Below are 20,521 nucleotides of genomic sequence, written 5' to 3' on the forward strand. Positions count from 1 at the left end.
GCAGTGACTCCAGCAGCAGCTCGAGCGACGAGTCCCCGGCGCGCTCGGTGCAGTCGACGGCCGTGCCCGCGCCCGCGTCCCAGCTGCTCCCGTCGCTGGAGAAGGATGAGCCCCGGAAGAGTTTTGGGATCAAGGTGCAAAATCTTCCAGTGCGCTCAACAGGTAAATTCACTTGGGGAAGGGGAAAAGGGGGTGAGACTGGTGGGATAACCTGTACTGAATCTTTGACACGTGGCAGCCACGTGCTGCCTCCGAGGACGGGATTCTGTCCCTGCTTCTGCCTCTGTTCGTGTGTGACAGTGGGAAAATTGCTTAATTAGTGACCATCTGTGAGAAGCCCTGCTGCTCCCAGCTCCAGGTACTGGGCATTTCCAGCTCCTGGAACTGGTGCTTCCAACAGTAATGTGGACTTTCCCAGGGAAAAAACTGACACATCTCCATTTTTAACTTAAAACTGATTGCTTTATCTCACCCTGCTTCAATTTATTTTTTAATGCAAAAAGTCAAGGGTTTTCTGTTGCAATTTGAGTGCTTTAAAACACCCCTGAGCATATTTGTAAAGGCAATGCATATTGCATGGAAAATAACCCAGGAAACCACGTGCTGAGGAGCGGCCATGATTGCTCCCTGTTCCCTGTGCTGAGCACAGGAGAGATCCCACAGGAAAAACCAGCGTGGCATCAGTTGTGAAACAGTTTTAACAGAATTCATGGATGCAGAAGCACTGGCTGAGCTGAAGTAGTATCTGTTAATCTTGTAAGCAGAGTACCTCACGTGTCGGCATCTTCCTATAGATTTAATGCCTGTCATATTCCTTGAAGGGACACGGAGCTGAGGTCAATATCCCACGAATCCCAGACAGATTGTGTGGGGCTGAGTCAGATTCTGCAAAATGTGATGAATCTGCCTGGTTATATTTCTGAATTGACTGAACTGAACGCTGTGTGACTCCAGCCTCCACTCCAGACACCTCATCCCAGCTGTGCACAGTATTCCTGTGGGATTTTTAATAGAGTATTCCTGTTATTTCTTCTTTGCCTGGAGCTGGGTGTCTCTTAGGAGCAGAAACCATCCACTGCCAGCTTTAGCCATGTAAAACCTCATGTGTGTAGTTTCTTGGGTTTAAAAGAGAAAGATCAGCAAGAAACTTTGGACGCTGTCAAAATTAACATCCCAAATTAAAAGGGCAGTCGTGTGAGTGCAGAGTTAAGTGGGATGAAGTCGCATTTCAGAAAGACAGTCAGAGTTTTTCATGTCTTTTGTGGTACTGCTGAGCTGGTAGAAGTGACATTTCTGCAGTATTAATGTTTATTTATTGGTTTAGATACAAGCCTTAAAGATGGACTTTTCCACGAATTCAAGAAGTACGGGAAGGTGACGTCGGTGCAGATCCACGGCGCGTCCGAGGAGCGCTACGGGCTCGTGTTCTTCCGGCAGCAGGAGGACCAGGAGAAAGCGCTAAATGCCTCCAAAGGAAAGCTCTTCTTTGGCATGCAGATTGAAGTGACAGCCTGGATAGGACCAGGTGAGGTCCATGCCCTTCTCTCATGGGACTCTGGGTGTGTTTAGGAGCTGTTGTAAAGAGGCTGAGTAGAAGTAGGAAACTTACTTTAAAGAAACTGGGGAGAATGCCACGATAAACTCCGGAACAAAAAGAGTGGATGCTCTTGGATCAGACAGTGAGAGAGAAGGAAAGCTGCCATCCTCACAAGCACTGGGATCTGCTGGAAGGAGCGATCTCATCTGCCACGTCTCAGTGGAGCAGCTGCCAGTGGGTGGTGTGAGCACAGCACTGAGTCCTCCCAGCCTCGTTTCCTCTCCTTTTAATTAAAACAGCCAACGAGTGCTGCGTTTTGAGGCTGTGGCAGCACAGCCCACGTGACCAACCAGTGAGAGCTGCAGCCCTGAGCACGTGGTGAAGTTCTCAGACTGCACTTCAATGGCTTCTTTAAAAATTGATTCCTGAAAACAAACTCCTGCCACGTGCTCTTCCCCAAGCAAGGGAAGCCTTACTGAAATTCATGCACTCAAGCACTGATACTCGGTAAATTTCCAGAGAAGCAGTTGAAAGGTGCAGCTCCCTTTCACCTGAGGATGCTCAGATTCCTCCGTGGAATGTAAAGCTTCCCAATCCCACATAAATAACATGGGTGCAGTACTGGGTGTTTTTCTCAAAGACAGTGGTTACTCTTGTTCAGATCAAGAAGGAGGCCTGAATAAACCAACATGAACCAAATCTCCAGTCATTACATATTTCTTGCTTTCTTTTATCCTAGAAACTGAAAGCGAGAATGAATTTCGTCCTTTGGATGAAAGGATAGATGAGTTTCACCCAAAGGCAACGAGAACTCTGTTCATTGGCAACCTGGAGAAAACAACCACCTACCATGACCTTCGCAACATCTTCCAGCGCTTTGGGGGAATAGTGGTATGTGAATGGTGTCCTGTGTGGGGTGGCACTGCCCCCCTTTCTGTACAGACCTGTGAAATGCTGTGAGTAGTGCTAAATCTGTCAACAGATAATTCAGTCTTTCCGTAATTATCTGAGTCACTCATCTTGCTGGAATATACCTGAAAGCTTTTCTTTGTATTCAGACTTCAGCATACAAATGTTATGGGGTAGCTTAGCAGGAAAAACAGTCCTAGGAGTGTTTACAACAAATGTCTCTCCTGCTGTTTTCTCCTGGTGATTCTCTCCTGGTAGCTCCAAAGCTGACTGGGTATTTGGGATGTGAATGTGCCAGGGGATGTTCTCACATTGACTTCTACAACTGTGTGAATCTGAGTTTCCTGTTGATTCCTGGAAGAAGGGGCTTGGTCAGAGCATTAAGAAGCAGCCCCATGCCCAGGCAGAGGGGACTGGAGCAGGGGGATCGGTGATGGCACGTGAGGGATTTGGGTTTTCAGCTGAGGGGGAGTATCCAGACAAGGTAGAGCAGCCCCCTCTTCTCTGCTCATGATTTTCTATCCATTCACATCAATGTTACATTTAAGGGAAATTTTCCACAAAAGTTTTGCAATTATCCTACTTAATTAATTTTCACATGGGCATGGAGTGACAGGACAAGCCTTAAGCTGAAGGAGGGCGGAGTTAGGCGGGATACTGGGAAGGAATTCTTCCCCAGGAGGGTGGGGAGACCCTGGCACCGGTTGCCCAGAGCAGCTGTGGCTGCCTCATTCCTGGAGGTGTCCAAGGCCAGGTTGGATGGGGCTTGGAGCAACCTGGGACAGTGGAAGGTGTCCCTGCCCGTGGCAGGGGGTAGAGCTGGGTGAGCTGTAAGGACCCTTCCAACCCAAACCACTCTGGGATTCGTTCTGTGATTCCTGTTGAGTCTGGGCTTCAGACGGTTCGTGTTCTCCTGGCAGCTGTGGGTGCTTGTGAATGTGCTGTGCCTCCTTCACTCTGCTCTGACATGTCTATTGCAGCTGAGGAGTCAGTCACACATTCCAGGAGCCCCATCCCTGCTACTCCCCAAAAGGAGAGGAGGTTGCTTCCATGTACAACGTGAACAAATATAAAATCCCCATTTTATGATGTCTGGCAGCCCTTGTGTATGCAGATTCCGCTGTAGCCTTGACATCAGTAGTGATTTACGGATTCATGCCATGTCTGTGGCTCGAACCCTTTTCCAGTGTTCGAGCAGCAGAGCTCTCCTGATAAAGATGCTTATCAGTGCTAGTGTAAATTGGCTTTTGTGTGCCACGGTGCTCCCTGTCAGCATTATTAATGGCTCAGAATTGGGAGGCAGTGCTGCCTCGCCGTTTCCAGGAAAACTTGCAAGCTCAGGTGCAGAAGGGACCAGCTTTATAATCTTTCTGAGGGGTAATGAGCACAATAATGATACTTTATTTGCCTGTCACAAGGAATTGCTTGCCCAGGGAGAGTGGTCAAGTATAATTTGCCGTGCTTGCAGTTGTGCTACTTCAGACACTTGGAAGTGTAGTTTTCTATTAATATTCCACTTAAATCATTAGGCCAGGGCTGTAGGAGTCTAATAGTTGTGTAAATCTCCCTGTTTACTTCTGTTTTCCCAGATAAAGAGCTCTTGGGTGAGACCGTGTCAAACTGCTGCCTTGTCCCTAAATTTATTAACCATGAAATTAGCCTGTCCTGGATGTTGGAACATTTGTGCTTAGATCCATATGTGGCTCACAAAGGCAGCTCCTGCTATTCCAACAAATAAAGCCAAACCCTCCACCTCCTATTTTCAGCTTGGAATGAATCACAGTATCATGAGTTTGTTCAGAGGCTTTGGGTACATTTCCAGTGCTAGTGCTGAGCTTGTTTGTTAACCAAATGTCAGCTCCTGGCTTACTGAGCTTTTTTAAATCGATTAAAATCAGCCTTTATTTGGCTTTGTGAGCCTCTGGCTGTACTTGTGAATGGGCCCGTGGTGGCTTGGTTTTAAAGAGCAGCAGCAACCAAAGTTGAGACTCTTTTTGCCTTTGCCATGAGTCAGACTGGTTCAAGAGATGAGTCCAGCATCACTTTGTGTTTCTAGGAACAGGATAGATCATGATTATTTGGAAAAGAAGCCCGGCTTGGCTCAGAGGTGAGGATTGGAGCAGGTTGTTTTCTTGTGAGCCTTTGTGAGCGAAAATTAATCTGTATTTCTTTGATCCTGAATTGTCTCTTCTTGATATAGTATTAACAGCCTAAAGCTGGTGTTTGTTGATCAGGTCAGGCTTAGTTCTGCAGGCTTGGATTTTAAATCTGCGGGATAAAGAGCTTTCCCTGCTCAGTAAGGATTTGGTTTTGAGATGCAGCAGAACAGCAAAGTTTTAACTGTCTACTATTGTTTAAATCCTCCCTCTGAAGAAAATATTAATTAAAGAGCTTGCTGTGCCACGTGTCCCTGAAAAAAAACAAGTCCTCTTAGATGGGATTGACCACTGACCGTGGGCTGTTGTGTTTTGTGCTTGTCCCCAGGACATCGACATTAAGAAGGTGAACGGTGTCCCTCAGTACGCGTTCCTGCAGTACTGCGACATTGCCAGCGTCTGCAAAGCCATTAAGAAGATGGATGGGGAATATCTTGGAAATAACCGGCTCAAGGTAAAGCTATCCTCCCCTGGACTGTATCCTTCCTGTGTCTTCCGCTGCTGCATTGTGGGATGTTTTGCAGTGAGGTGGTTTATGGAAGTAAGATGGTTTTTAATGTGAGATCATATCAGAGCATGATGGTTTCAGTCACCACCTGATTGGGATTAATCAGCATTTTGTTAGCTCTGTGCACATGCAGTCCTGGGATTGAGCACTCAGAGGCTGACGTTCCCTGGCCTGGAAGGGCCACGTCTGGCAGGGCCGTGCTGGGAATCCAGCCCACTCCCCGTGGCAAACGGGGCCTGTCAGGCCCCAGAGCTGTCAACCTGCCACTTCTCAGACATTCAAACTGTAGAAGAACCCAATGTTGTCAAACACTGTATTTGTTTAAACAAGCAGAATTATTTTCATTAATTGCTCTTTGATTTTTGTCTTGCACCTGCACCAGATGCTAATTTTAGAAAACCCATACAAACAACAGCTTTCTCCAGATAAGTCTTTCATCAGGCAGGCTCTGATCAGTGAGTTTAACCCTTGTGCACTGTACTGATGGAAGTTTTGCCCTTTTGTGTCCAGCTGGGTTTTGGGAAGAGCATGCCTACAAACTGCGTGTGGTTAGACGGGCTTTCCACAAACGTTACGGATCAGTATCTGACCCGACATTTCTGCCGATACGGGCCTGTGGTGAAGGTAGGTGGGAGGCTTTGGCATGTGCTTCCAAGTCGTTACTGTCTTCCTTTCTTCCCATCCTGTCCTTTCAACCCCACTGTCCAGGGCTTTATAGCTCAGCTAGAAAAAATTCTCTCTGGGGTGGAATTTGGCTGGCAGGGCTCTGTCAACATAGACAGCAACCAAAAAGAAGTATTTTGAGTGAGCCGAGATATTTAGTATTGGAAACCATTTGTTGCTCTTGTGTAGTACAGTCTCTCCCCAGCAAAACTTCTTAAATGTTAGTTGGAAGAACAGCAGTCTAATTACGTAATTACTCATACTTGCTAATTACATAATTAGACATAACTATGTTTTTTTTTCATCAGACTGAGAAAAAAAAAGACTTTTAAAAAGCAGTCAGGACAATCACAGTGCCAAAAGTACATGAAAGAAGAGAGAAAGTCAACAATAGTGCAACATACCCTGTCACGCAGCGGGAGCCTCTCCCATGCAAGTGATTTATCACGTGCTTAAACTTCGGTGTGGGAGTTGTCCTGTGTGTTTTTATTGGACATGGGTGTGCTTAAAATTAAGCAACGTGTGTAAATCTTTGCAGGATCAGGGTCTGGCCTCGCCAAAGGATTTTTGTGGGTTTATGTTGCAGCTTTGACGTTCCTTATTGTAGCTGTTGTTGCTTGAATAATACGTTTATGCTGCTAAAGGAAGGCAGTATTTGGAAATTGGGTGTTTAACAACTGGTGAGTGGTACTGCAGACTGATAAGAAAAGCTGGTTCCACTTTGGGATTAAATGTTTCCTTTACCTTTTTTCCCCCCTAAAACACATTGGAAATTAAAAAAAAAAACCACACATAAAAAAAAAACCCTTAACAAAGAAATTATACAAAACTCAGTCAACAAAGAAAAAATAAAGTAAAATACAGAAAAACAAAATAAAGGCATAATATACCTCAAGCCACAATATCCACAATTCAAAGCAGTCCCGTGTCCTTTTATTGTCTCTTCATTCCAATATGCCTCATCAGAAAAGCCTGGAAAATCACCTTGCTAAAAATTATTTCCATCCTGGTATCCTCATGACTTAGGATTTTGTTGGGACTGACATTAAGTCCTGTGGATGAGGCTCTTATTTGGTTTTTGTTTTGTTTTTTTGTTTTTTACAGGTGGTGTTTGACCGCTTAAAAGGCATGGCCCTGGTTCTCTACAATGAGATTGAATATGCACAAGCAGCTGTAAAAGAGACCAAGGGGAGGAAAATCGGTGGGAATAAAATTAAGGTGTGCAGAATGACCTCCAAACCAAAGCAAAACAGGCAAAAAAAGAGGAACAAATTGTGTTTAGGCCCTTCCCCCTTAAATGCTGGCAGTGCAGACTGCCAGGCTCAAGGAATACTTGGCGGGACACACATGTCCCACATATCAAAGGCTTAAATTATATTTTTATGCTCGGCTTATCAAGATGTCAGGGAATCCTGAACTGTTACTTATAAAGCCTTTTCCAGTATTCTGCTGTTTGTTTTGCTGAACTTGTCTCTCTGAGCTCCTGAGTGTTGGTGTCCGTGTCACTGCCTCGTTTACCCCAATCCAAGGCACACTTTTGTCTGTTTTCGTGTTAAAAAAGGGAAAGCTGAAGGTGTGAGTTCCTCCAGGAGAACACATGGCTGCATCCGTCTGCCCCATGGCTGATGTCCAGGCTCTGGGCTACACTAACCTCAACATGCAGTCATGGAATCATGGAATGGTTTGGGTTGGAAAAGACCTTAAAGATCATCTTGTCCTTCCTTGCAACACATTTTAAACAATAATTGAAAACATTACTTTAACAAACACACAGAAAGTACTTTTCTTCCTGGAGCAACACTTAACATGTACAGGGGATATCTTGGATTTGGGTGAATGTGGTGATACCTGTTCTGACTGTCCCATCAGTCCCACTAACGGGGAACGTGAGGTGTCAGCCAACTCTTTGAATTATCTTCCTCCTCCTCCTTTTTCCTCTCCTAGAGTGGGCAGTGATGTCAGGCATGGTGTCAGCAGCTTCCCACCTCACCCAGGGCTGGGAGTTGGCTGTTCTGTAATTTCTGAGCATGGTGGATATCAGTGACCTTCCAGGGCAGGAAAGCGTGTGGTCCCTTAAAAGTTTCACAATTTGTGTGGATCTTGTTGCTTAATGACTTTGGAATAAGCAACACCCCCGATGTGGGCCTGTGCTCCACTGCTGTGGTTACACACAGGACTGGGCTGATTCAAAAAATAACAGGAACTAGAAGGTTAAAAATATTCCATTATGTAGCATACACGTCATGAAATCTGTTCTAATCCTTAATTTTTTTCACTATGCCATTAGCTTCTAAGTACTAGAAAACACCAATTCTTGGAGCAGCTGGGACAGGGAGCTGCAGTTCAGGAGCTTTGGTTCTTTCCCTGCTCTATAACCCTGGGCAAACACCATGGAGTCCAGAATGGATTTGTAATCCTGACCCTCTGTAGCACTGCCCTGAGATAAAAGGGACTTTGGAACTGTCCTGGCATTAAAAACATCAATACCACGATAATAATGTGTATTTTTCCTGCTGCTTTGCCCAACAGAGGCCTCTGGGATGGCAGCTTACAACAACATAGTAAGGAGGTAGTTACACAGCTCCACTGAGAAACGTCATTATTCCTGGGGATGTGCAGGGCCAGAATTGGGCAGTGCTTGACATTTTTTTATTAAATTTTACCCCCGTTTTCAGTTCTGCTCCCACTTTCAGCAGACAGGGAAATATTGGCAGAGTGAGATGTTTCTCTGTTGTGACTGAATGTGATTTCCCCTTTCTTTTTCAGGTGGACTTTGCTAATCGGGAGAGTCAGTTGGCATTTTATCATTCCATGGAGAAAACGGGTCAAGATATCAGAGACTTCTACGAAATGCTGGCAGAAAGAAGGCATGTATCAATATTTTTATTCAATTTTTTGTTTTCCAGCATCACCTTACACAATCCTTTTACCATCAGTGTCCTCCACATCATACAGTCAAACTTTCTTCAGGCTATAATTCTTAAAAAAGTTTTTTTTCCTCTCAACTTAATCCTTATTTTTTAAATTTTATTAAAAACACCTCTGCATTTTAGTTGTTTTTTTTTTTTACCTCTTCACTATTTTTAAAATTAAATTTAGGTGATCATACTTAAGCTGTGCAGATTAGAGCAGGCAGGCTCTCACACATCCGAGGCGTAGCCAGTTAGTGGAATTCCTGCTGAGGTGGGGGTTTCAGTTGTCTGCGTGATCCATATTTAAGTATCCTGTTTCTCTGGTGGGTCACCAGGACGCAGTTGGGAGTCATTCATCACGTCTTAGGAATGCAAAGAGCAGCTTATCTGTAACAGAGAAATGTGTGTGTTGGTGGGTGTACATAAAGTCTGATAAACTGCTGCTCAGCCCTTGAGCAGAGAGTAAAATCTGATCCTCCACCTCCCTCTTTCCAACAGTTTTTTTTGTAACTTGATAAAATAATACATTTTGAATAAGAATGCGTTTTTATTTTGAATAAAGCCGTGTCCTGTGTGGCTCCCCCTTGGCAGCAGCTGGCACCACATGCTGCACAGCCACTTACTTGTTCCTGAAGACCTGGCACAGAAACACTCCACATTTTGGGCTTTTTTACCTTCACCGACTGAAAAAACACCCGTGGTTTATTTCCTCCAGAGCCTGGCTCATGGTTAGGGCTCTGCCTGCCCAGGAGTCAGTGCAGCATGATGCTGGGTGTACCTGGGAGCTGGATAAACCCAATAGTTTCTTGCAGCAAAATAGGTTGGTCTGACAATGCAAAATGAGCAGATTTAAAAGCGAGCAGAGTTTGGAAATTGGTGATTAGAATTTGCATCATGGAAATACAAGTGTGCCTTCCCCAGGCCTTACCAGTGTTGTGATGTGCCAGCAATAAGCATTTCCTCAGAACTGTGCTGGATTCAGGCAAAGAGAAGGGAGGTTTGGGATGTTTTTCAGCACATGGGACTCAGGTGGGCTTGTCTTTGCCATGGAATAATCCTGAGCAGGACCCTGATTTCTGGTGTTTGGGCACACGTTAGTCTGGTTTTTCCTTCTCTGTCACTCTGTTCACACAGTCATTAGGAGATCCATAGGGATAATGGATCATGGAGCAGTGGAGCGAGCTCTGCAGTGACTCCTGTAATTCTGCAGCTTCTGGTGCCCCCTCCAAGCTCCTCCTTGCAGAGGTGCTGAGATCTGCACAAACCACCTTCTCTCGAGGTTGTAGTTGGAGCCAGTCTAAAGAGGACCCAAGGAAAAAAAAAACATAAAAAACCAAACAAAATCCCTGATCAATATTTTTAACTTCACAGCTGCTTTTCACAACATCCCACTTCACTTGCAGGATGAGGCTTTAGTCTTCCATGTTTTGTCCCTTTTTCAGTTTCGTACTTTTCTTAAAGAGTGGAAGTTGCAAGTTGCCACTTTTAACATAAAATAAACTGTGAAGCCAAATAAACCTATGTGGAATCCCAGAATCATTTAGGTTGGGAAGGACCTCCAAGGTCATTGAGTCCAACCTTGATCCCCTCTCCCTCCTTGTCCCCAGCCCAGAGCACTGAGTACCACATCCAGGCCTTCCTTGGACACCTCCAGGGATGGGGACTCCAAACCTCCCTGGACAGCCCCTTCCATTTCCTGACCATCCTCTCCATGGGGAAATTCCTCCTGGTGTCCAAGCTGAGCCTCCCCTGGCCCAGCCTGAGGCTGCTCCCTCTCCTGGTGTCCCTGTTCCCTGGGAGCAGAGCCCGACCCCACCTTAGTACAGAGTGTGAAGAACACTCTGGAATGGTGAGGAATTGGAACTCCAGCTTTATTCCACCCCCATGCCATGTTCAGTCTTACAAATGACTTATTTTTGCTGCTTGGAGGTATTGAAATAACAACATTAATTGCTTGACTTGCTTTGCTGAATGAATTCACCTGATCTTATAAACAGCCTGGTATTTGTTGACTTGGTTTTACTGTAAACAGGCAACGCCAGCAAGTCACATGCAGTGAAAGAGCTAATTTGGGAATTAAAAGATCACTTGCAGGGCTTAGGATTTTTAAAGAAATCCTACCATCACTTTGTTGCTTAGTAATGGAGAGATTCCATGCCTGAACTTTGATTTGACTCATGTTTTCAGAGTCAAATGAAGGTCTCAGGTTCTGGATAAGGAGGTGTCTTCATCCTGCCAGCCTTGTGTGGGTGCACAGGCGCTGTGTTGATTTTTCCTTCATTTCATGCAAGGTTTGAATTTGACAAAAACAAAGGAGTGAGGGTGGTGAAACAATGCTTGGAAGAGCTATTACGACAATACCCATGAAGTACATTTGGTATTTGATAAGTTAACAGAAGTATTTAGCCCACTGCACACAAATTCCTTGCCAAACCTCTGTGTGCAGCTGCCTTGATGCACGTAGGAGAAAAGATCAGAAAATGGTTGCTTTACGTAGCAAAAACCTATGGTAACAGAGCACATTGGTTGAGAAGGAGAACTAGAATCTGTTTATTCTTATGTTTAGCAGAGACGAGCGAAGAGGATCCTACGAATACGCCCCTGACCGTACTTACTATGAGACCGTTCGGACCCCAGGGACGTATCCTGAAGATCCTCGGCGGGAATACCCAGCTCGGGGCAGAGAATTCTACGCTGAGTGGGATCCCTACCAAGGAGACTACTACGACCCACGATACTACGACGACCCTCGCGAGTATCGGGATTACCGGGGAGATCCGTACGAGCAGGACATCAGGGAGTACAGCTACCGGCAACGGGAGAGGGAGCGGGAGAGGGAACGGTTCGAATCCGATCGGGACAGAGACCACGAGCGGAGGCCGATTGAGCGGAGCCAGAGCCCGACGCACTCCCGGCGCCCGCAGAGCCCCGGAGCGTCCCCCTCGCAGTCAGAACGGCTGCAGAGTGACTCGGAGAGGAGGATTTACAGCAGGTCCTCGGATCGCAGCGGCAGCTGCAGCTCGCTGTCCCCTCCGCGATACGACAAGCTCGACAAAGCCCGCGTGGAGCGATACACAAAAAACGAGAAAGTGGAGAAAGAGCGCGTTTTCGAGCAGGAGAGGGTGGACAAGGAGAAACGCTTGGTGAGGAAGGAAAAGCTGGAAAAAATAGAAAAGGAGAAAACAGATAAGCAGAAACGAAAAGCGAAAATCCATTCGCCCAGCTCTCAGTCCTCGGAAACGGATCAGGAGAATGAGAGAGAGCCCAGCCCAGAAAAACTGAAGGGCAACAGTAAACAAAGCAAAGAGAGGGGTGACAAAGAAGGGACAGCAAAGAACCGCCTGGAACTGATGCCCTGTGTTGTGCTGACCCGTGTGAAGGAAAAGGAGGGGAAGGTGATCGATCAGCCTGCACTGGAGAAACTGAGGGCAAAGCTGGATAACGACACTCTGAAATCCCCACTGCTCGAACAGAAAACCCAGACGTCCCAGGCTGAGCAAACGAAGTCAGAGCAGTCTAAACTAGAACCTGTCAGAACCAAGGTACAGAAGGAGAAAGCCCTTGCCAGTCACATCGAAGTGGTGGACAAGGAGGGAAAAATTAAACCCAAAAAGCACTTGAAGACAGAGCAAACTTCCGAGGGGGCCAACGCAGTGGATTTAGACAAGTTGGAGGCTCGTAAAAGACGTTTTGCTGATGCGAATCCAAAACCCGACAGGCAAAAACTGGATGTAAAACGGAGCAGCCAAGATGAGGAGGATGCACGCATGGTTTTGAAAAAGCAGCTTGATGCAACAGCATCGTCCAGAGAAGCACCAGTGTTAAGGGAAGGAGAATTGGAGAGAAAACCCCTGAGGAAGGAGATGCTTAAAAGGGAATCTAAAAAGCTCAAACTGGAAAGACTTATTCCTGTTACTAGTCCCAAAGAAATTCAGGACACTCTTAACGTTGGTGGGATTGGCATGCGTCCCACCCTGGATCAGCAGGCGAGGCTCGTGGAGGCACCCGAAGAACCTGTGGAAGTTCAGGAACTCCCTCCTAAAAAACTGAACCCGGTAAAACCCCAGCATAAACAGGTACAGCTGCTGGACGAGCAGGGAACAGAGAGAGAGGACACAAGGAAGAACTACTCCAGCCTTCCTGAAGAAACACCAGACCATAAGCTTGGCCAAGAGAAACCTCAGTCGGCTGACACGGAGGAGAAAATCAGCATCGACATTGACCACACGCAGAGCTACCGGAAACAGATGGAGCAAAGTCGCAGGTTGAAACAGCAGCTGGAAATGGAGATAGCAAAGTCGGAGAAGTTTGGCAGCCCAAAGAAAGATGTGGATGAATATGAAAAGCGGAGTCTGGTTCACGAGGTGGGAAAGCCTCCACAAGATGTCACCGATGACTCTCCACCAAGTAAAAGGAAGAAGACTGACCAGTTTGACTTTGAAATCAGTACTAAGAGAGAAAGAAACTACAGAAGTTCTCGTCAGGTGAGTGAGGACTCTGAAAGGATGTCATGTTCCCCAAGCATCAGGCACTTCCCGTTCCACGAGGATGATGACACGCTCGATTCTCCAAGATTAATGCCATTGAAGGAAACCAAAGAGTCACCTAAAATAGAAGAAAAGGGTCTTTCATACTCCAACATGACTGTGAGGGAGGACTCGCTGAAGTTCAATCCTTATGATTCCAGCAGAAGGGAGCAGATGGCAGAAATGGCTAAAATAAAACTCTCTGTGCTGAGTTCTGAGGAAGACTCAAGTAGGTGGGAAACCCAAGTAAAACAAGAGCCTGGGAGAGTCGATATCAGCTTTCCAAGCAGCATTGTGAAAAGAGACAGTATACGGAAACGGTCTGTCCGAGACCTGGAACCTGGGGAGGTGCCTTCAGATTCGGATGACGATGGCGAAAACAAGCCCCATTCCCCAAAAGCCTCGTCCTTGTTAGAGAGTTCCAGGTTGTCTTTTTTATTAAGGGACAGAGAAGAGAAGTTCCGTGAAAGAGAGGAAAGACTCCAGTCCAGTTCCTTAGAAAGAAACAAATTCTACTCTTTTGCATTGGACAAGACAATCACACCTGACACAAAGGCCTTGCTTGAAAGGGCTAAATCCCTCTCTTCCTCCCGAGAGGAAAACTGGTCCTTTCTAGACTGGGATTCAAGATTTGCTAGTTTCAGAAACAATAAGGACAAAGAGAAGGTTGACTCGGCTCCAAGACCAATTCCATCCTGGTATATGAAAAAGAAAAAAATCAGAACCGATTCTGAAGGTGGAAAACTGGATGATAAGAAAGAAGATCATAAAGAGGAGGAGCAAGAGCGGCAGGAACTGTTCGCTTCTCGGTTTTTGCACAGTTCAATCTTTGAACAGGACTCCAAACGCCTGCAGCATTTAGAGAGGAAGGATGATGATCTGGACTTCATCTCTGGAAGGCTGTATGGGAGACAGTCCTCCTCTGATGGGACAAACAGCACGGCTGATTTGGTGCAAGAACCAGTGGTTCTCTTCCACAGTAGGTTTGTTGAGCTGACACGAATGCAGCAGAAAGAAAAGGAGAAAGATCAGAAACCAAAAGAAGTGGAGAAACAGGAAGATAAAGAAAACCGGCCAAAAACACCAGAAATGGTTCCTGATAGTAAAGAAACAGAACATAAATCTTCCTCAGCTGTTGGTCCTTCTTCAGTCACCGTCCTCCCACAGGAACCAGCTCCCATCGCTCCCGAGAAGATAGTGAGCGAAAAGGTCCTGGTGGAACCAGCCTCTGTCAAAGAAGACAAACCTTCTGAACCACCTGCTGCTGCAGCAGAGGAACAAAAACCTTTTCCTGAACTTGCTGCTCCTGTCAAAATGGAACCTCCTGAGCAAACGGAACCTCCACCAGTTGTAGAAGCAAGTAAAGAAATTGTTACTACAACCTTGGCGCCAGAGGAAGATGCTGTGGCAACAGAGCATCCTTCGTACTTGGATACCAAACCTCCCACTCCTGGGGCCTCGTTTTCTGATGCAGACATCAGCGTAGATCCAGAACCTGAGGCTGCTCAGCTGCTTCCACCTCCACCTAAGCTAGTTCAGAAGTCAGACGAGGCTGCAGAGCCTAAAGAGGAAAATCCTCCACCCTCTGTCAACACCGATGCTGGTGTGAGTCAAAAGGTGGAGGCCGCTGCTGAGGTCCTGCCGCCTGTTTCCGACAATGATATGGAAGTGGAACCTCCGGTTGTTGTAAAAGATAAAAAGTCCTACAAAAGTAAACGGTCCAAGACTCCCGTGCAGTCAGCTGCAGCTAATGTCACAGAAAAGCCTGTCACGAGGAAGAGCGAAAGAATTGACCGTGAGAAACTGAAAAGGTCGAGCTCTCCTCGCGGGGAGACCCAGAAGCTTTCTGAATTGAAAGTGGAAGCAGAAAAGGTTTCAAGGAATGCTGCTAAATCCCCAAGTTCTGCTGCAGAGCCAGAAAATGTGGAGCTGAGCTTGCCGATAGGCCGGACCAGGCGCAGAAACGTGAGGTCAGTCTATGCTACCACAGGGGACAACGAAGGCCCATCTCCAGTGAAGGACTCCATGGAGGTCACTAGGTCCACCAGGAAGAGAGTGGAAAAGGAACCACAGGAAACAGTGACTACTGTTCCCACAACCCCGAGGAGGGGAAGACCTCCCAAAACCCGCCGTAAGCCAGAGGAGGACATCTCTCCAATAAAGACCGAACCGGTACAACCAGAGGTGGAAGAAGCTGAAACTAAAGATACTATGGAAGCTCCTAAACCTGCAGAGGGTTGGAGGTCTCCTAGATCCCAGAAGCTCACACACACTCACTCATCAGCTGCTGCCAGCCAACAGGGCAAGAAAGGGAAGAATGAACTGAAAGCCGATACCACGGTTGAATCCGAAGATGCTGCTGAAAGAAGTGGTCAGGAATCAAGCATCGGTGACAACAGCAATAAAGCAAAAGCCACTGAGAAAGAGCCAGCAGCAAGCGAGCAGAAACGTGATCGGAAGGAACTGGATGTGGAGAAAAATCAGCTAGAAATCCCCACGGTTGAGATCACTGAGAAGAAGCCAGTGCCAGAAAAGGTTACGAAATCCAAAAGGGGAAGGTACAAAAATACCAAAACCGTTGTTGATAAGGCATCCGTGTGTCTCAAAAATGTAGAAATACGCCTCAACGTTGATGAAGTCAAGGGTGCCTTGAGGCCCACTGAAGAGGAGGCAGAGCCGGTGGCAGTGTCACCACCCAAGATGAAGAGCCCTCCAAAAGAGGACATCCTGCCACCCCACTTCTCGAAGAATGAGGTAGAAGATTCATTCCCAGAAATGGAAAAGGAGGTGACACGGGAGCCCAAGCAGTCGCCTGAGGCTGCCCAGTTAGCAAAGCAGATTGAGCTCGAGCAGGCAGTGGAGAACATTGCAAAACTCACTGAAACTCCTCCGACAATTGCTGCCTACAAAGAGCCGACGACAGAGGTGGCTGAAGTCCGTCAGGAGGAGGAGGCAGATAAACCTGCGCACCAGGCCAGTGAAACAGAGCTGGCAGCAGCCATCGGCTCCATCATCAATGATATTTCTGGGGAGACAGAAACCTTCCCTGCACCGCCGACATATCCTGCTGAATCTGAGACTGAAATCCCCACAGAGCCCTTGGTGTTGCAGTCCCCTCGGGAGGAGATGGAGCCTGAGACAGATCAGGCAGTGAACAATATCCTGGAAACCGAGGCTGCCGTCGAGCCTGTGGTGCAGCCAGTGCCTGGCTCTGTCCCATCAGCGTTGGAGACTGAGAGCAAGGAGTCTGAGGTCAGCTTCAGCGAATCTTCCAACTCTGCACAGGAGGCCGAGACCTTGCAAGAGGCTGAAGTTGCTCGGAAGGAAAAGGGCCGTCAGAAAACCACGCGGCAGAGACGCAAGAAGAGCACCAGCAGGAAGGGCGATGCCGCCGAAGTCAACACCTTTGAGCCAGAGAGGGTGCAGAGCAAATCACCCCCTGCCAACGAAATAAAGACAAAACCTGAAGAAGCCTCAAAGGAGGAGAAGCAAATCAAACCCACAGCATCCATGGAGCCAAGTGCTTCTGATGTCACCAAGGCTGTGGCTGCTGACGTCGTGGCTGCACATGAGGCTGTCCCTGAAAGCAGCACCTCTCCAAAGGTGCCTGCTCCAGCTCCTCTGGACCTGGGTCCCCCACCGGTCCCCCTTGATGAGGGGAGTCAGAGCGGATTCAAGATCCGGTCGCCCCTAGAGAACGCTGCCATCACGCCACCGAGTGCCCTGAACGCAGCCCTTCCTGCTGTCCCTGCGGCGGTGGCCAAGCTGCCCACCCCGGTGCCCACCACCATCGTCCCCCTTCACTCTGGCACTGCCAAGGTGCCAGAGTGGATGGTCAGGCACGAGGAGCCCCGTGCCCGTTCCACACCCCCACCTGCTCTCCCACCGGACACAAAGGCGTCGGATATCGACACAAACTCCAGCACTTTGAGGAAGATACTCATGGAGCCCAAATATGTCTCGGCGACAAGCATAACCTCCACACACGTGACAACAACGCACACGGAGCCGGTGAGCGCACCGTGCCTGGAAGAGGCACCTCTCCACCCTGCCGTGGAGGCCATCAAGCCGGTTTCTGAGGAGAAGCCAGCCGTTCCTGTCACCAACGCCCTGGACCCACCGGTGGCCGAAGCACCAGTGTTCAGTGAGAAGGAAAAGGTCAACACCGTGATTGCTCCCAAAGCCACTTCTGTCATCAGCAGGATGCCCCACAGCGTGGATCTGGAGGAGGCTCCGAGGATCACCTTGGTGAAACAAGCTCCCCAAACCCAGACCTGCCTCGTCAATGCTCCCTCGCCGAAATTTAAGCAGAGGTCGAGTACAAATGATAACAGCAGGTTTCATCCAGGATCGATGTCTATTATCGAGGAGAGGCCTGTGGAGACTGGGTCCAGTCCAGGGCTGCGGGTGAACACCTCGGAAGGTGTGGTGCTCCTGAGTTACTCAGGGCAGAAGACAGAAGGTCCTCAGCGAATCAGTGCCAAGATCAGCCAGATTCCCCCAGCCAGCGCTGTGGACATTGAGTTCCAGCAGTCTGTATCCAAGTCTCAGATTAAACAGGAGCCTATCACGCCATCCCAGCCAGCACCGAAAGGCTCCCAGACCTCGGCGGGCTATGGGACTGTTTCCACCCATTCTTCGTTGGTACTCGGAACACAGCCCTACAACACCTCGCCCGTCATCTCCTCCGTCAAACAGGAGCGCGCCGCGCTGGACAAGCCCGACTCGTCCCACCTCGCTGTCCAGACCCCGGCGTCGCAGCCCGGCAAGGTCCTGACACAGACCGTAAACACTCCACCCGTGCTGGTCCATAACCAGATGGCTGTGAACAAAAAACTGTCTGACCCAGCTGCTCTGAAAGTGGAGACAAAGACTCTGCAGCCCTCCAACCTGAGTCCCGGGGTTAGTCCTCACCACCCTTCCCTCTCTGGGAAGATACACTCGGAAGCGAACCACGTCAGCTCGGGCCCCAGCACCCCGACCGACCGGGCCATCTCCCACCTGGGGGTCACCAAACAGGAGCCGCACTCGCCGCGTACCAGCGGGCACTCGCCGTCGCCGTTTCCCCGGGCCTGTCATCCCGGCAGTACCTCGTCTCCGGCTTTGTCCAGCAGCACCCCGGTCATGCTGGCGCCGGGAATTCCCGTTCCTCAGTACATATCCAGCATGCATCCTGAGCAATCTGTTATCATGCCCCCCCACAGCGTAACACAGACTGTGTCCCTGGGCCATCTATCCCAAGGTGAGGTGAGGATGAACACTCCTCCTCTCTCTGGCATTCCCTACAGCATCCGCCCGGAAGCGCTCCACTCCCCCCGAGCTGCTCTGCAACCCCAGATGGATATGAAACCTCAGCGATCCAGCACGCCCCAGCCAGCACCCATCCGAGACATCGTCATGCCCCCGCTGTCCTCCCAGCACCCCCCCGAGGAGGAGCTGCACTTCCACCACACGGCGGTGTGCCGCGGGCCAGCCCCGGTGCAGTCCGACGTGCTGGTGATGCAGCCAGACTACCGCATGCACCCCGGCAGCCTGCGGCTGGAGCAGTACAACGTCCCGCGGGACGTCAGGATGATCATGCACCCACACATGGCCGCCGTGGGCGAGCACCACTCGGAAACGCGACAATCCCGCACGCCCGAAGGGGCCGTCAAAACTCCCCCGGTCAGTAAGACCCCGCAGCCCGGGAAAGAGACTCCCAAATCCTCGGAAGGCAAGATGGCCCACTCTCCCCACAGCGAGCCGCGGCTGCTCAGCGTGCCCTCGGGCAGCCAGCTGCCCGGGCTGCCCCTGACGCAGCCCGTGGTGGTCCCACACGGGGTGCAGATCATGCATCCCGCCGGGAGCTCCTTCCACGATTACCGCTCCGTGTACGGCGACATGAGGAATTACCACACGGCGCAGCTCGGGCATCCGCAGTTCCCGGGCGCCTCGCCCATCGGGCTGCCCTCCCGGAGCATGACCCCGTCCCAGGTGAGGAAGAAAACCCTTTACCTCCTTTACCTGTCTCCCTGGAATCTGGAGCTCTTTCTTATGGGAAATGGGGTTCAAACGCTTCTTAGCATCAGAGGAAGCCAAAACAACCCATTTCCTGAACCCCTCTGGAGCTCCACCCAGGAGGGGAGAAGGTGCCCGCAGGTTTCTGGATTTGGTGTCAGGGGGAGAATTGTCAGTACCAAGGTGGGGCATGGGTCAGGCATCCTTGGATGGATGGTGTGACTAAGGATGGGCTTGGGGCAGGATTCAGGGAGTGGGGTTTCAGCTCAGGTGGGTTTGGAAGTGGGAGACTGTCCCAGGTACTGCTGCAGCAGGGCTGCTGCTGTGACACGGATGTCTCTACCAGGAATCTCATGGTGTCCTGGCAGCCTTATAATGAGGTTGAATACACCCTTGGCCTAAACATCTTTCCTTTTCCCCCCTGGCTGCTTCCCAGGGTCTGCCGGAGGGCGAGCACTCGCACCCCAGCCAGCCAGTCCGCAGCAAGACCCCTCAGATCCCGCAGGATCCCAAGGGCCCGTCGGCAGCAGGGCCGGAGCAGAGTCACCACGCCCCTGTGAACAGGCACACGGCACAGATGGACCCCCACGTCCACCTACAGAGGGCACAGGGGGACACGAGCCAGACCTCCTACCCCTCGCCCGTCGCCATCTCCATGAAGCAGGAGCTCCCATCGCCGCACCAGCCACAGGCAGTTCCCAAGCAATCCATGTTTATCCCCACCACCTCGGGACCTCCCCTCAGCCGCCCGGAGCCCCAGTCCACGCTCAAGCAGGAGCCATCCCCTCACCCTGTGTCCCAGAGACCTGTGGACATGGTCCAGCTGCTGACAGTGAGTGTCGTGCTCCTGATCCGAGGGGAAATCACCTGGTTCTGTCTCAGCCGTAGCACCAAATGTGACCTTTCTTGCATCACAAACTTCAGATGCAGAAAAGGCATTGTTTGGGTTTTGGGTTGTTTTGTCCCTGATGGATTTTAGCCATGTTTACTTTTACAAGTCAGCATTTTCCTGGAAAGTGTTTCTTCATAGGCAGGGGAGAGAGTTGGTGTATTTCATTTAAATAAAAAGGAAAAACCACTCTCTCAAGTGTAGAAAATGAGGAAGAGGAGGGAGGCAGTGAGGAACAGGTGCCAGCAAGGAGCTGAGAGTTGTTTTCAGCACCAAACGTCTCCCATATAGCCTCAAGCAGTTCTTGTGTTATTTCTCAATTTGTCCACTTGTAAAAGGGAACACAGCATTCAGGAACAGCCTTGTGCTGGGTGGGCGGCACAGGGATTGGGATGACGGGATCCAGCCAGGCAAGCTGGCCAGC

The 20,521-nt window shown here is 49.3% G+C and overlaps 1 protein-coding gene across 3 annotated transcripts in view; it reads left to right on the plus strand.

The window, feature by feature from the left end:
- The window catches only part of SPEN (spen family transcriptional repressor), a 66,798-nt gene that overhangs the window by 42,363 nt on the left and 3,914 nt on the right, over nucleotides 1-20,521 (plus strand). The window contains exons 4-12 of one of the 3 annotated variants that reach the window (XM_038159454.1): nucleotides 2-162; nucleotides 1,325-1,525; nucleotides 2,277-2,428; nucleotides 4,931-5,056; nucleotides 5,621-5,734; nucleotides 6,878-6,991; nucleotides 8,540-8,640; nucleotides 11,252-19,184; nucleotides 19,645-20,040. In XM_038159454.1, the coding sequence (XP_038015382.1) occupies nucleotides 2-162; nucleotides 1,325-1,525; nucleotides 2,277-2,428; nucleotides 4,931-5,056; nucleotides 5,621-5,734; nucleotides 6,878-6,991; nucleotides 8,540-8,640; nucleotides 11,252-19,184; nucleotides 19,645-20,040 (9,298 nt within the window). The remainder of the gene's footprint in view (nucleotide 1; nucleotides 163-1,324; nucleotides 1,526-2,276; nucleotides 2,429-4,930; nucleotides 5,057-5,620; nucleotides 5,735-6,877; nucleotides 6,992-8,539; nucleotides 8,641-11,251; nucleotides 19,185-19,644; nucleotides 20,041-20,521) is intronic. The other 2 variants (XM_038159456.1, XM_038159455.1) reach the window with 2 other exon arrangements.

The sequence above is a fragment of the Motacilla alba genome, chromosome 21, assembly GCF_015832195.1.
Source record: "Motacilla alba alba isolate MOTALB_02 chromosome 21, Motacilla_alba_V1.0_pri, whole genome shotgun sequence".
NCBI classification, from domain to species: domain Eukaryota; kingdom Metazoa; phylum Chordata; class Aves; order Passeriformes; family Motacillidae; genus Motacilla; species Motacilla alba.